Source organism: Equus caballus, chromosome 6, assembly GCF_041296265.1.
Source record: "Equus caballus isolate H_3958 breed thoroughbred chromosome 6, TB-T2T, whole genome shotgun sequence".
Lineage (NCBI taxonomy): Eukaryota > Metazoa > Chordata > Mammalia > Perissodactyla > Equidae > Equus > Equus caballus.
In genome coordinates this window covers 86,447,817-86,464,853 of record NC_091689.1, presented here as the reverse complement: position 1 = coordinate 86,464,853, position 17,037 = coordinate 86,447,817, and the positions used below count along the sequence as shown (strand labels likewise).

The following is a 17,037-nucleotide window of genomic DNA, read 5'->3' as shown; positions in this document are numbered from 1 at the left end:
ATATTCTTGGGCCTTGTTTTTTAACCCATCATGCCACTCTGTGTCTTTTGATTTGAGAATTCAATCCATTTACACGTAGAGTGATTATCGACATATGAGGGCTTAATACTGCCATTTTATCTCTTGTTTTCTGGTTGTTCTATATTTCCCTTATTGCCCCATGTATTTATGACAGCCATTTCAATTTGGTGATTTTCTATGATGGTTTTCTCAGTTTTCTCTCTGTCTTTTTTTAAAGATTTTATTTTTTCCTTTTTCTCCCCAAAGCCCCCTGGTACACAGTTGCATATTTTTAGTTGTGTCATGTGGGATGCCGCCTCAGCATGGCTTGATGAGAGGTGTCATGTCTGCACCCAGGATCCAAACTGGTGAACCCCTGGGCTGCTGCAGCAGAGCATGCGAACTTAACCACTCAGCCACGGGGCCGGCCCCAAGACAATGTCTTATATATTCACTTTCATCTTTACCATTTCTAGTGGTCTTCTGTTCTATGTGTAGATCCAAATTTCTGTGTGGAATCATGTTTCTTCTACCTGAAGGATTTCCTTTAACATTTCTTGTAGTATAGATATGTTGGCTATGTACTCCCTCAGCTTTTGTTTATTTTAAAAATTCTTTAATTTGCCTTAATTTTTAGAACATATTTTCATTAGGAATAGAATTCTGGGTCAGTACTTTCTCCTTTCAGTATTTTAAAGCTGCCAGCCCATTGTCTTCTTGCTGGCATAATTTCTTTTGAGAAAACTGCTGAAATTCTCACCTTTGTTCCTTTTTCTCTGAATGACTTCAACATATTCTCTTCATTTTGATTTTCAGCAGTTTGACTATGATGTATCTGTGTGTGTTATTTCTCCTAATATTCTGCTGTAGGTTCCCTGGGGCTCTTGGATCTTTTCTTTGTGGTCTTTCATTATAATTGGAAAATTATCTGACATTATCACTTCAAATATTTCTTTCTCTCCATTCTGCTCTCTTCTTCTGGGACTCCTATTGCAGACATTTTTGAGTATATGATATTGTCCCATTGCTCTGAAATGCTCAGCTATTTTCCCTATGTTTTTTTCTCTTTGCACTTAATTTGGATGATTTCTGTTGTTGTTTCATCAGTTTCACTGATTCTTTCCTAAACTGTGTCCAGTAGGCTTATGAGCCCATTACAGAAATTCTTTGTTACTATCATTCTATTATATTTTTAAAATATGTCCTAGCATTCTATTAGTTTTTAAAAAACATTTTCTCCCTTTCAATTAAAGTTCCCTAACTTTTCATGCATGTTATCCTTTTTGTTCACTAGATCCTTAAACATAGTAATCATGATTATTTTATAGTCCCTATCTGATAATTCCAACATCTGCCTCATCTCTGAGTCTGATTCAAAACTATGTGTTCATAATGGGTTGTTTCTTCTTGCTTTTTTGAGTGTCTTGTAACTTTTGATTGCATATTGGACATCATGAGACAAACAGAGACTGAGGTAAATAGTATTTACACACAGAAATGGGCATTTTTTTTTCTGTAAGGCTAATAGTTGGTAGGTGGAGTCCACCTAGTCAAGGGTTGAACTGATTTAGTTTTTGTTGTTTCTATCAATAATTTCAGTTCACCTCAGTCTTCAAAATCCTTTAGCAGTGGGTTGGTATTATCTGGTGTGTAGTGTACTGGCATTGATCTGGAAAAATGACACAGTGGAGGGGAATGCAGTGACAGATGTGGTGCAGGCATTTGAAACATATGGGGGAATAAATGCCTACAAATATAGTAGATTTGACAGGTTACTGCTAGGTAGTATTGATGCCCTGAAAAGGGATAATGAGAGTCAAAGAGCTATTAGCAAGCAGTTAATGGCTGAAGTTGAGAGCCAGAAGGCCTACCTGTGATAGGTTACAAAGAAGCTGTTACCTCCTGTGGTGGAAGGACAGATATAGTTGAGTGGTGTGTTGATTTACTTGTTAGAGTCATAGAGCTCCGGAGACATTTGAATGCTTAGCCAAGGCAGGTTTGTTATGAAGCTCAGGACCCTTATGGGGGAAATATGGACACTGGAAATGTGAAAAAAGGACATCTGGATGGATGTGTCTGAGGGTTTTGACTTTGCAGCTCACTATAAATACTTTGAATCTGCAGAGGTGGCCCACTATTTCCTACTAAGAGCTAGCTGGAAGATGCTTTAGAAGTGTCTCCCCCACAAGGCACCAGATGCTTCCCTCAGGAGCTGTCTCCAACTTCTCTGCTAGATGCCAGGCTAATAACTAGGGTTAAAGCCAGTATAATCCAGTTGGGGACATGCTAGGCTTGATAAAGGAGGAAAGAACTTGTATACTAAAAGAAGTGAAAGAGTTGGCTAGCTTGTGCTGGCAGAAGTCAGAAAAATGTTCCTAGGATTAAATTTTGATTGGGGTCCCAGGATGTACAACTGGCTGAGCAAGAATTTGTTGATTTGGGAACATGTTATCAGGACGTGGGATTTTACACCCTAGCAAGTACCCCACTTCATTGCTGGGGTGGCTCTTAAGGCCTGAAAAAGTGATGTCCAACACTCAGTGATGCGGAGATACCTAAGTTGTCATGGAAGATGGTAGAGGAAGGAATAAAGAGGCTGAGGTGGGCATGAGGAATGGAGATATGATGTAAGAGCATACAACACATTAGAAGATTTGTTTCACCAGAGGGATTACAGGACACATCATTCACCAAGGCCATGAGGAATGTGCTGCTGAGAGGGACGCCAATATCACTAAAAAGTTTAGTGGTGGCTCTCATTCACCAGGGATGATAATAGGACAGATGGCCAGGGAGCAAGGCTTGTTAGTATTCATGGAGATGATGGGGCCTGAAGTAGTAGGGGCCAGGTGGCTCCACTTGACTGCCAGAAGCAATTACCACACTGATTAGCAAGATCAGATGGGGCAACCAAGGCATTCCATCTGAGGAAGTTGTGGAGAGAGTTAATAAACCATGGCATCCTAAGGCCTCCCTAAATAGCATCTGTAACACTCCCAACCTCCTCAGGTTCATCTATAAATGTGTCCTTTAAAGTAAGGCACACTTTGCCACATACTAGCTTCTATAGGTTTTGATCATTGCCAACATGGTCTAAGATATCTCTTCACCTGAATTTTCCTTTAAATGGGCTCCAAATGATTCCTTGGTAACAGTTTTCATTCTGATTTCAGCCCTCAAATGAGAGTCAGAAATGTCCTTATGAACAATCAGGAGATCCCATGCTGTACTTTACAATAGGAAATATTATCTGTAGGAGATGCCAGAAAGAGGAGGCAGTCTGTAGGAGTTGTCAGAGGGAGAAGCTTGAGAAAGAAAATTGTTTAAAACCTATGAAAGTTTGTCTGAAGTAGAATTTTTTTGTGTGTCACATCAGGAATAATCTCTTCTGGGAAGTATCTAGGAATTTCTGACAAATGTGTTTACAACTTTTATTTATTTATTTTTGAGGAAGATTAGCCCTGAGCCAACTACTGCCAATCCTCCTCTTTTTGCTGAGGAAGACTGGCTTTGAGCTAACATCCATGCCCATCTTCCTCTACTTTTATGTATGGGACGCCTACCACAGCATGGCTTTTGCCAAGTAGGGCCATGTCCGTACCCGGGATCCGAACTGGTGAACCATGGACTGCTGAGAAGCGGAACGTGCGAGCTTAACCGCTGCACCACCGGGCTGGCCCCTGTGTTTGAAACTTTTGATAGTGATTGATAAGACTAAGAGCTCCTCATGAGAAGGTAGACAATCATTCAGCTGCTCACCAGATTTATGATAAGAAAAATAATTTTTAGCCAGATAGTTCTTTTTGTACATACTCTAATGATATTATTTTCCTACTTTCCCCTTTTATTAAAAGATATCTACCAGAAAAAAGATCTTTGAACTGACCTTCTTTGAACACCTTTCCCTTGCTGGTGAATTTGAAACAAAATTTTGACATGTGTTCACAGTCAATTTATCTGAGAAATTACTTTAACAAAAGGAGATAGCAGAAGCTTAAGTTTTCAGTTGAGATAACTTCATGAATATCATTCAAAATTTCCATTGATTTTGAGGCCACTAAAATGAATAAAGATGGCCTATTTTTATGGCCACATCCTTGAAGGCTTGTTTTACTTGTTTATTCCTTAAAGTGTAAATGAACGGGTTCAATAAAGGGGCAAGTGAGTTATTGAGCACAGCTACTCCCTTATTGAAGGCAACTCCTTCTTTGGCTGAGGGTTTTATGTACATGAAGATGCAGCTGCCATAAGAGAGGGAGATGACAATCATGTGAGAGGAACACGTGGAGAAGGCCTTTTTCCTTTGCTGAGCAGAGGGGATCTTCAGAATGGTCCAGATGATGTTTGTGTAGGAGAGAATCACCAGCACCAGAGTGACCACCAGAGTCACAACTGCTAAGATAAAGTCAACCAGCTCCAGGACTCTTGTGTCGGAGCAAGATATTTCGATGAGGGGTCCATAGTCACAATAATAATGATTCAGGACATTGGAGGCACAGAAATCCAGCTGACTGGTCATGATGATTGGGGATACGATGATGAGGAAGCCACCTAGCCAGGAGCCGAGAACCAGCTGGGTGCAGACTCTGTTGCTCATGATGGTTGCATAATGTAGGGGTTTACAGATGGCCACGTAGCGGTCATAGGACATGGCAGCCAGGAGGTAAAACTCTGTGGCCCCAAGGAATATGGCAAAGAAATACTGAGTGAAGCAGCCAGCAAAGCTGATGCTTTTGTTGCCAGTTGAGATGCTGATCAGTAGCCTAGGAGTAAAAGTGGAGGTAAAGGAAATTTCTAAGAAGGAGAAATTCCGGAGGAAGAAATACATGGGAGTCTGGAGGTGGGAGTCCAGCAGTGTGAGGGTGATGATTGTCAGGTTTCCAATGATGCTGAATATATAGGTGAGGAAGAGAAGTATAAAGATTACAAGCTGAATCTCCGGGCTGTCTGTTAGTCCCAGCAGAATGAATTCTTTCAGAATGGTTTGGTTTTTCATTGCTAATCTTTGCTGTCCATGAAGGTACAAAGGAAAGAAATCAGTGATGAGAATGGAAGAGGAGCTCAGAAACATTTAGGAGAGGCTACTATTTTCCTGTTGAATTGGTTCAAATGCCTTTTTTCTGTCAATCTCACTTGAATAAGATTTTCTATTGGATAGAAGCTGGTTCCTCACAAGAATTATTTTCTTAAATTCCCATGTAGAAGAATTTTCTCTACCGCTACTTTTCAGGCTCCTCATGAAATTTCCTACCCTACTTTCTAAACCAATGCCTAAGTTATTTTCTCCACATTCTGTTTTTATTTTCACTTTGAACATTGATTCTCCTTTTGATCTTTCATTGTATCTGCTAACTGGGCAGTGATGTTTCATTTCCATCACTCTCCCAGTCTCAGTGCGATAAGAAAAGCTAACTGTGTCAGCTCACAGTTGAGGAGCCTTTAGGAGGCAATCAGCAAACTCTTATAACTGTGGTAGCCCAAGATACCTCAACTTCCTTTCGATTTTTTGAATTTGTGGACCATGGTAGCTAATATTATCTGTCCCTAAATCTTTGCTGCTGGTGTCTGCTTTCCCTCAGGTCCCAGTTCTCCTTTGTTAGATGGTTTTAGCAGAGAAACAGATGATATCTTTCCAATCAGATGCCCACTATCATTTTCTTCCATATCCATGTTTATTAATAAGTATGAATTTTACTTTGGCTAGAAAAATATAAAATAAAAAATATGAAACCAAAAGTTGCAAGCCTCATTTAGGAGTTTCTAATGAAGAACTTGAATGATTAGGGGGCTATTTTGCACCATACGTTGAGAATTCGAGTAATTATTTTTTGTTTATGGATAAGGAAGAGGCTTCTGAATATTTACGTGGCTAATATAATAAAATTTAACTCAAATTTGAGTTGTTTTATTTAACTTTAATTTAATCTTCTCTACAGTTCTCAAATTATCAAGCTGCTTTCAGCAATAACTCACCTGCATTTTATTAACAATTAGTAAAAGTTCCTCTGGCATGATCCTCCTCATCTACCTTTCTTCTTTCAAGATGTTTCTGTCCCTACACTCATCTTCCCATACCTCTGTTCAAAGAGTTGATGACTGTTCGCACATCGAAGGTCAGTCCCTCCCTGACTCTTGAAAATAGAAATGAGTAACAAACGTTTTTACTACATTCTAAATTAAAAAACATTTCATGTACACTGTTTTATCTGGTTATAATTATGATAATAATAAATAATAACTATCATTAACTGAGAACTTACTATGTGCCAAGCCTCGTCATTATTTTATTTGATGCCCACAACCCCCTGAGATGGGTACTGTTACCACCCTCATTTTGCAGGTGAAGAAACTGAGGTTTGGAGCAGGTGATAAATTGTTCCAAATCCCACAGCTAGTGTATTGTGGAGCCAGGATTCTGAGCCAGTGCTGCTTGACTCAATTGTCTGCACACTTGGCTACCATGTTGTGTTGATTTCCCACCTTCACCCAGGGACAGAGCAATTAGGACGATTATATGAACCTTATAGATGAGATAACAAGGATTAACGATACTGTGAGGATGATAATGCTGATGATGGTGAAACAGGCTGGGAAAGTTTAAATGATTTGGCCAAGAACACACAGCCAGCAAATTCTTCTGATTCTGAAATACACGTGGACCAAACTTGCTTCTTTATTTCTTAACAAATTTATTAAACAGTGATTGCATATTCTTTTTTTAAATTTCTGCATCTTCATGTTTTGCCTGTATATTGTCTTTGATTTTTTTTCTTATAATATTTTCCTAATTTCTGCCTTTAACCAATGTCTGCTTCCTGATTTTTCCTCCTTTCTCCGGACTCTCATGATACATCTCTTAGTCTGGCTGTTCTTTCTTCTAAACACACATTCTTCAGAAATTATTTGCCTGCTTTAGTTTCCAAATCAGTGAAACAATCCTGTCTTACACCTATCCCATGGTGCCTCTCAGATGGATATTTCTAGCCCTGAATTCTTGTTTCATTGTCAGCCCCATATTTTTGACTCTCTATGGCACATTTTCTTTTGGATATTTTCCCCTCAAGTTAAACTGAATATGTCAAAACATAATCTCAATAGCTTTCTACTCTGTGATAAAACCTCTTTAAATTTCCAAACTCTTTGATAGGTTTTTTGGTTAAATGTCATGAGAAATTTACTTTTGAAAAACAGTGACTCTTAAAAGTCTTTCAATGTGTTGATTCTCTTGCCTTTCCTCTGCTCCTAAGGAACTTAGAGTCTATTTTTCGAAAGATGTCATATACACTTAAAATAGAAAATAGCTAATGCCCGAATAGAATGCACTGTTATGTTAATTCTCATCTTAAAAAATATTATCTTACAAAAACTGGCAAATTTTCTGTTAGAAGCCGGTTGAAAAGTTCTGTTTGTAGACCACTGACCTAAATTTAGTTTCCTGAGTATTTAGCCACATACATCCCAAAGGAGATTTCTAGTATTTTTTGGCGAGTTTTTAACTGGAAGACAGTCCTTGCACTGACCCTGGAAAACATGTGGCTCAAGCTACTAGAGTCTCTCTCTGTCTCTGTAGCCATAAGGCTGAGAGAAGCTATAAATACGTGTGAGAGTTTGGCTCTTCCTCCACTTCCGGAAGATCCGCCTGTGGAAGTGGAGACAGAAAATCGGTGAGTTGAGTCCAGTTGCTAAGCGCTGGTGTCTGAGTAAGACAACCTGGACGGTCAAATGTAATTAGCGCTTGTGAGACACTTCACGGAATTTTTGAAAATTGTGGTAAAAACACATAATAGAAAATTTACTGCCTTAACCATTTTTAAATGTTTAGTTCAGTAGCGTTAAGTATATTCACATTGTTGTGCAACAGATCTCAGAACTTTTTCACCTTGTAAAACTGAAACGCTATACCCATTAAACAACAACTTCTCTTTTCTCCCTACCCCAAGACACTAGTAACCACCGTTTCACTTTCTGTTTTTATGAATTTGACTACTTTAGTTACCTTATATAAGTGGAATCACACAATATTTGTCTTTTTGTGACTAGCTTATTTCACTTAACATTATGTTCTCAAGATTCATCCATGTTGTACCATGTGACAGAATTTCCCCCTTTTTCAGGCTGGATAATATTCCATTGCATGTACATACCACATTCTGTTTACCCATTCATCTGCTGATGGATGTTTGGGCTGCTTCAATTTCTTGGTTACTGTGACTAATGCTGCTATTAACATGAGTGTGCAAATATATCTTCAAGATCCTGCTTTCAGTTCTTTTGGATGTAAACCCAGCAGCATATCTGGCTGGATCATATGGTAATTCTATTTTTAGTTTTTTGAGGAACCATCATACTGTTTTCCATAGTGCCTGCACTCTATGTGGACTTTTTACATCAAAATGAATATCTGAATATCTGTGACACAAGATAAATGCAGCGAGATGCCTGATTCTAAGATAAGAATTAACATACATGATGCTTCTATTCAGGCATTAACCATTTTCTGTTTTACGTGTATAAGTCATCTTTCCAAAAAGACATTGTAAGTTCCTTAAGATAAGAGGAAGGGCAAGAGAACCAGCACTTTTGAATGAGTGTAGTGTTGGGTTTTATGCTAGGCTCTTTACAAATACATTATTCCTCTTTTTTGGTATTCTTTTAATCCACAATAACACGCAAAAACACATAGTATGATCAAAATTCATCGTTGTTAAATAAATGAAAAAAAGATAGTGCCCTTTTCTCCCCTCCCTTAATTCATTATCCATTTGCCCTTTTGCCCCTGGCAATTTAACCACATAAATTGTCCTTTTCCTCTAGCTTTTTGGTCTAACAACTAATGGGAACTTTCAAGAGCCGGTCTAGGGTAAAGTAGCTTGAACCTATAAATTGATGTCACTACTTCCCCTCTCCCTTGCGCTGATGAATGCTCAGTCAGCCACGTGTTTTACCTGGTCTCTGCTGGGATTTCAAGAGCTGAGAGCCAGGCCTCTATCAGCAAGGTTGTATTTTCAGATTTTCTTTGTTCATAGTTGGTGCTATTCTATCACCTAATAATAAAAATCTGTATTTCTTCTACTTGTTATTGAGGGTAAAGGGAACACAATAATTTTAAAATGACTTAATGTGTGTGAAGTTTGTTTGGGCGCAGAAATCCCTTATGCTAGTCTTCAGGACACTGAGCTGTCTGTCACTGATGGAAAGAGAAATCCCAGACGTCGAATGATTTCAGGAGGGGCTTTCAGGAACCGCTTTAAATTCTTATGATGCTAAGGAGAAGTGTCCATCTGCACCTGGACTGCCCCATCCTATGCTCTCTAATGTCCCTAGATGGGTTGAATCACTGTCCCTGGGACATAGGCATAGCCCCAACACAGAACCAGGAAAGGAGCCACCAGATTATTTGGTCATAATATTCTTTTTCAGAAAGGTCAGTCTTTGCCCCAAAAAAGAAGCCTCAATTATCCAGAATACTTTGGGCATCTTCACGTTGTTCCAATCTTCTAAGTACCTTGAAATAAAGAAATCCTAAGCCCTCCTCCCTGTACTTCTGGGCTATGTACCTATTTAGAGCAGTAGAGAGCCATCTTTGCTGTGTCCCCAAGAATGTCCTACTTACTAAGATGTATGGAACAAGGTTATGTCACCCAGTGACCTGAATGTCCAGGCTCTTGCATTTCCTGGTCATTAATTTTTTGTCTTTAGTGAACAGCTGTGTGTTATTATTCAAACTTTCACAATCCACACAAATTCTGTAATAATTCTGCTTCAACAATCTTGCAAAGCTGCTCATTGTAGCATTGTTTGTAAAAGTAAAAAGTTGGAAACAATTTAAATTTTCACCAATAGAGAAATGACTAAATAATTTTGGCACATCTAAATTAAAAAATGCAATAAACCAGTAAAAATGAGTGGGAAAGATTTGCGTCCACTCAGTTGGAAAGATATATTTGATATACTGCTATGTGAATAAAAGAAGTTGCTGAGTAATAGTGTATTCTATGATCCCATTTGGGTTAAAAAAGGTATACATATCTTATATGTGATACAAACTGTAGTTTTATGTGCATAGTCACATACTCCTGGAAAAATAAATTGTTAACAGTATTCCTTCTATGGTGTTAGACAGGGAAGTGGGGGATATAAGAGGGTGGTCTGTTTACTTTATATCTGTCTATATTGTATGAATGCTGTAAAACAAGAAAAGGTTACTGTTTATTAAAATAAATCACAGTTATATGAGTCCATGCTCTGTAATCACAAACAGGTAACACTCACGTAATTATAAGCTGAGAACATACTTACACTTGACTTTCAGGGCAGGTTCTGTGGGATTTCACCCATAGATGTCCGTGGGATGAATCACAATTTAGGAGTCAGGTGTGGATGAGAAGTGACATAAAATTGAACTTGTTAGCTTTCCCACCACTACTTATTGACCTCATTATTCACGAAAGTTCACACAAGCTTGTGAAAATTTAGTAGGAAAAATCTTACTCATCCTGCTATATATCAGCTTAGCTGTCATTTGCCACTTCTTATTTCCAGATTAAAGCGCACCCTGGCCAGCAAGTAATCCTTTGAGATGTGATTTATTTAAGTTAAGGATATTTATAATAGCAATAACAAAGCGCACTCCCTTCAAAGTCTCGTTTCCTCTGTTCTGACTCATTTGAGCCTGGATATGTGCTGATTCTGATTTTGTGCCAGACAGAAGCATATTTTCAATGTTCTATTCAGAGGAGACCTCAGCATAACCAACTGAGGAAAGAAATGAAAGATCCCAGGAGGCCCAAATTCAGAGCATGCTAACGAACCCTAGTGATTGAGAACTCTGGAGTTGAACTTTAATAAGAGATTGGGAAAGAAGCCCTAAGAGACTCTGAGGAAGTTAACAGGAGAACGTCAGTATAGCACAAAAGCCTCGTGGAAAGCGCAGTAATGATAAGGATGAAAAATAACCACAGCAAGTAGAACAACAATGTTTTCTGAGATGTTTACCATATGCTGGGCATAATGCTAAACAACATACCTTTATTATAATTAAGTACAATACTTGACAATATACCTTAATTATTTGATCCATGTTCATAACACCACAGGTTTGTTGCTCCTGAGGAGCAAGATGGTAGCAGTTGAGCATTTGCCTTCTGTTGCTGTGGCGATCTTACACTGAGCCATGAAGAGGGTTCAGCATCTTCCCATTAGCCCCTTTTCATTCACGGCAGTCTTTCGTGCCCTGATAACTGTTCTCTGATGGAGACTGGAGGCCCTGTGTCCTTCCTCTATTTCCCTTATAAGACTTCAAAACTCCCCCTCCACTTGTTCATGAACACTCCTGCTCAAACTTTGTCAGATCCACACACTCTCAATCTCCAAATCTTTACATGGAAATGATAATTCTCGTGTGGATCCCCAAGAACTATCAGATTTGAATCTCCTTGATAGGATTTTCAGTTTTGATGGAGCAGAGGAATATGATCTTAGAAGGATCAATGACCGGCTTCAGTCAAGACCTGACACAGCATTAATTTTCAACTTGTGTTTGGGGAGAGGAATGTTTCCATTTGGGGTTGCTCCTGGACAATCAGTCTGTGGTTAGGAAGACTTACCTTTAGCCACCTGTGTGAACACCCCACCCCCCCACCCCCCACTTGTTACCAGTTTGGCTTTAGACAGAGACACTTAATGGATGAGTGTGGCAATTATGGGTTTTTGAGAATGCTAGTGTGATATAGCATTACAGCATACAGAACTCTTTAGGAAAGACAAACATAGTCCTGAGAGATTTCTGGGGGACAATAACATATATACCAGGACAATGGGTGTGTAGGGAAAAGGCAAGAGAGATAGAGTAACAGAACAAGGATAGTCTAATTTGTAGAAGAAGGGATTAATGCAATCTGGTCTAGAGCTTCAGGGGCGAGGGCATTTATTTGTGGGTTATTCTTGATGTTAGGAGGCTGTTCAAAAAGGCAATTTTATAGTGTATATGATAGATACTATTTTTCTCCTAGTCCACAGCTTCTTGGGAGAGAACTTGGCTGGAGGAGAATGAAAAGTGTAGACATGAGCCAACTGAACCAATTGTATTCTCCTTTTTGGAATTTGGAGTTAGGTACAGAGTCTGGGTTGATAAATTGTGGACAGTCAAGCTAGAAGGTTGTTACAAGTATGTATATGTTACAAAAAGACTTCTCTTTGTTTATAAGAAATGTTGTAGGATGACATGATGGTAAACAAGGCATGCAGTTTGCCCGTGGATGATAACGCTGAGCTGGGAAAAGAAATCCACATCCAGAATGAAGGTCTATTCTAGTGAAGACAACTGCTGCCTCACTATAAGTCATATGCTGCATAAGGACATTTCAGTCAATGAAGGACCATGCAAATGACAGTGGTCCCATAAGATTAGTAGCCCAGGTGTGTAGTAGGCTATACCATCTAGGTTTGTCTGGCCAGTCTACAAATTAAATTGTCATGAGACAGAATTAGCAGGAGAAAAACAAGAAAAAGTTTAATAACATGTACACATTGGGGAAATCCAGGAAAGCTGAGTAACTCACCAAAATGGCCAAAGCCCTCACCTTAAGTATCCTCAGCTAAAGACAAAAGAAAGGAAGGGAGAGTCAGGGACTTCAAAGAGAAGGAATGCAGTTCACAGGTAGGTGAAAAGGAAAAAATGTTTAGAAAACAAGTGTTTTGTCACACAGAAACAGAAGAACACAGGGGGAGCCCAACAAACAGGCTTTTCTTAGTTCCTTCCCATCTACCACCTAGTTCATGTTATTTTAAGGTGATAGTTCACTTCTTAAGACAGGTTTTTAAAAAAAATCTGAATTCTTCTAGGCAGCTAAGGGGGAGGTAACAAGAAAAACTTTCTGAGTCTTGTTTCTTTCTTAATAATTAGCCTTGGGGCCTGCCCTATGGCCGGGTGGTTAAGTTCTTGAGCTCCACTTTGGCGGCCTGGGGTTTTGCTGGTTCGGATCCCAGGTGCGGACATGGCGCTGCTTGTCAGGCCATGCTGAGGCGGTGTCCCACACAGCACAACCAGAGGCACTCACAACTAGAATATACAACTATACACTGGGGGGCTTTGCGGAGAAAAAAAAAAAAAAAGATTGGCAACAGTTGTTAGCCCAGGTGCCATTCTTAAGAAAAAAAGTAATTAGCCTAAAATAATCATCATGTTAAAAAGAAACATTTTGGGGTGGCAAATTTTGTTCCCCTTTAGTACAGTCTGTGGTGTTCGCACAACTACAAAATCACCTAATGACACATTTCTCAGAACGTATCCCCATCACTAAGCAATGCATGACTGTAACAGAAAGGATCCTATGTAATTAACTGACTAGCAGGTGGTTGATTGCAGATGGAACTACCAGATGCCATGCCACAGGGGGCTTTGGTTTCTGCTATTAGAAGATCAGACACAGCAGCGACAGTGGTCAGTTCAGTCTGGGTGAAGAAAGACTCATGCACAATCTACAGTCCTATTATCATGGCTACTTTGTTTTTGAGTTCATTAAACAAGTGTTGGAGTGGTAGAGACAGAGGTTGACTCTCATTCACAAAAAGTCATCTTGTCTACAAATTGTTGATAGGTGTGTGCTGTGTTTGTGTTTGCTGAGGAAGACTTATGGTGAGCACTCATATTCATATGGTATACAAGCATCTTCAACTTTAGTCACATTATGAGAGGTCTGTCTTTATTTCTCTACCCCAAACCTCCCAATTAACCAATCCTCCAAGTTTTTTCATTCTAAATCCCTGATTATACAGACAAACCATTATCCTCTAATCATTAAATGGCATGGATCAGGGGCCTGCCTGGTGGTGTAGTGGTTGAGTTCTCATGCTTCACTTTGGTGGCCCGGGGATTGCAGGTTCAGATCCTGGGCGTGGACCTACACACCGCTCATCAAGCCAAGCTGTGGTTAGCTCAATGACAATCTTCCTCAAGCAAAAAGAGGAAGATTGGCAATCGATGTTAGCTCAGGGCCAATCTTCCTCACCAAAAAAAAAAAAAAAAAAAGGGAAAAGAATGGCATGGATCAATACTTCTAGACAACTCTCCTTCTGGACCAAGTGGACAACTATTTATATCGATGTTCTTCTGGTGGGGACAGTTTCCCCTGGATGGAGTTGTTTTCTTAACTTCTTTTTTGCGAGTTCATTGTTAGTGTAGAGAGATAAAACTGATTTTTATGTGTTGATTTTGTATCCTACAAGTTTACTGAATTTGTTGATAGTTCTAACAGTTTTTTAATACGGTCTTTAAGGTTTTCCATATAGAGGGTCATGTCACCTGCAAACGGATCATTATACTTCCTCCTTTCTGTTTTGGATATCTTTTCTTTCTTTTTCTTGACTAATTGTTCTCCATAGGATTGCAGTACTATGTTGAATAGGGGTGGGGAGAGTGGGCACCATATCTTCTTCTTCATCTTAGAGGAAAAGATTTCAGCCTTTCACTGTTCAGTATGATGTTAGCTGTGGGCTTGTCATGTATGGTTTTTATTATATTGAGGTATGACCCTTCTCTGCTCACTTTGTTGGGTGTTTTAATCATCAAATTATGTTGTATTTTGTAAAATGCTTTTTTTGCACCTATTGAGATAATCATATGATTTTTAGCCTTCATTTTGTTAATGTGATGTGTCACATTTATTGACTTGCTTGTGTTGAACCATCCATGCATCCCAAGGATAAATCCCACTTGGTCATGGTGGATGATCCCTTTAATGTGCTGTGGAATTTGGTTTGCTGGTATTTGATGAGTATTTTTGCATCTGTATTCTTCAGGGATATTGGCTTGTAGTTTTCTTTTTCTGCAGTCTCCTTTGGAAGACTTTGGAATCAGTGTAATGCTGACCTTGCTGATCTTTAGTGAATTGATTCACTAAAATGAATTTGGAGTGTTCCATCCTCTTCAATTTTTTGAAAGAGTTTGAGAAGTATTAGTATTAATTCTTCTTTAAATGTTTGGTAGAATTCACCTGTGAAGCCATCTGATGCTGGATTTTTCTTTATTGGGAGGTTTTTGATTACTTATTCAATCTCCCTACTCATTATTGGTCTGTTCAGACTTTCTATTTCTTCATGATTTAGTCTTAGTAGGTTGTATGTTGCTAGGAATTTACCCATTTCTGCTAGGTTGTCTAATTGTTGGCATATAATTGGTCATAGTAGTTTCTTGTGATCTTTTGTGTTTGTGTGGTATCAGTTTTAATGTCTCCTCTTTCATTTACAGTTTTATTTATTTGAGTCCTCTCTCTTCTTGGTTAGTGTAGGTTTGTTAATTTTGTTTATCTTTTCAAAACTCAGCCCTTAGTTTTATTTTTTTGTATTGTTTTTCTGGTCTCCGTTTCATTTATTTCTGCTCTGACCTTTGATACTTCCTTCCTTTTGCTAACTTTGGGCTTAGTTTGTCCTTTTTCTATTTCTTTGAGGTGTAATGTTGGGCTTTTTGGTTTATTTGTGATCTTTCTTTTTTCATAATGTATTCCTTTATAGCCATCAATTTCCTCTTAGAACTGCTTTCCTGCATCCTACAAGTTTTGGTATATTGTGTCTCCATTTTCACTTGTCTATAAATATTTTCTGATTTCCTCTTTGATCCATTTTGATCCTCTTTGATGCACTGGTTGTTCAGGAGTGTATTATTTAATTTCCACGTATCAGTGAATTTTCTAGCTTTCCTGTTGTTGCTGATTTCTAGTTTCATACCATTGTGGTCAGAAAAGATACTTGATATAATTTCCATTCTTGAATTTGTTGAGACTTGTTTTGTGGCCTAATGTATGATCTATCCTAGAAACCGTTCAGTGTGCACTTGTGAAGAATGTGTATTCTGCTCTTGTTGGATGGAATATTCTGTATATGTCTGTTAAATCCATTTTTTCTGTAGTGTTGTTCAACTCTGCTGTTTCCTTATTGATTCTCTCTAGATGATCTATCTGTTGTCGAAAGTAGGGTATTACAGTCTTTAAACTATTATTGTATTGCTGTTTATTTCTTCCTTCAGTTCTATTAGTATTTGCTTTATATATATATGCGCTCTGATGTTGTGTGTATATATTTACCATTGTTATATCCTCTCGATGAACTGACCTTTTTATCATTACGTAATAACCTTTGTCTCTTGTCAGAACTTTTCACTTAAAATCTATTTTGTCTTATATAAGTATAGCTACTCTGCTCTCTTTTGGTTTACATTGCATGTAAGATCTTTTACACTCTTTCTCTCTGAGCCTATGTGCGTCTTGAAAGCTGAAGTGAGTCTTTTGTAGGCAGTATATAGTTGTGTCTTTTTTTTCATTCAGCTACTCTATACCTTTTCATTGGAGAATTTAATCCACTTACATTTCAAGTAATTATTGATAGGGGCTTACTAATGCGTCTTATTAATTGTTTTCTGGTTGTTTTGTCATTCCCATGTTCTTTTCTTCCTCTCTTGCTCGCTTCCTTTGTGAATCATGATTTTCCATAGTGGTAAGTTTTGATTCCCTTCTGTTTATATTTTAGTGTATCTACTGTAGATTTTTCTTTTGTAGTTACCTTAAAGTTTACACACTTTTGTATCTTGTACTTTTTTAGATATAATGGTCTAATTTAAGGTGATAACAACTTAACTTTGATCACATGCAAGAACTCCACTCTTTTATTCCCCTTTGATTTCACATTCTTGATGTCACAATTTACTTATTTTTATATCGTATTCCCATTAAAAAATCACTCTAATTATAGTTATTTTTAATACTTTTGTCTTTTAACCCTTATGCTAGCGTTAAGTGATTATCACACCACTGTATTATGGCATTAGAGTGTTCTGAATTTGACTATATACTTACCTTTTCCAGTGTGTTTTCTATATTCTTATGTTTTCATCTTACTAATTAGTATCCTTTCATTTCAACTTGAAGAACTTTCACCATTTCTTGTAAAGTATGTCTGGTGGTGTTGAACTCTTTTAGCTTTTGTTTGTTGGGAAAATCTTTATCTTTTCTTCATTCCTGAAAGACAGTCTTGCCAGGTAAAGTA

General features: G+C 38.3%; 2 protein-coding genes across 2 annotated transcripts in view; one reads left to right on the top strand and one right to left on the bottom strand.

The window, feature by feature from the left end:
* OR6C319 (olfactory receptor family 6 subfamily C member 319) overlaps positions 1-17,037 on the top strand; it is a 137,666-nt gene that overhangs the window by 58,601 nt on the left and 62,028 nt on the right. The window lies entirely within an intron of this gene.
* Positions 4,058-4,996, bottom strand: OR6C315 (olfactory receptor family 6 subfamily C member 315). The gene has a single exon (XM_001491477.4). It carries the CDS (start codon positions 4,994-4,996, stop codon positions 4,058-4,060), a length of 939 nt encoding a protein of 312 aa, XP_001491527.4.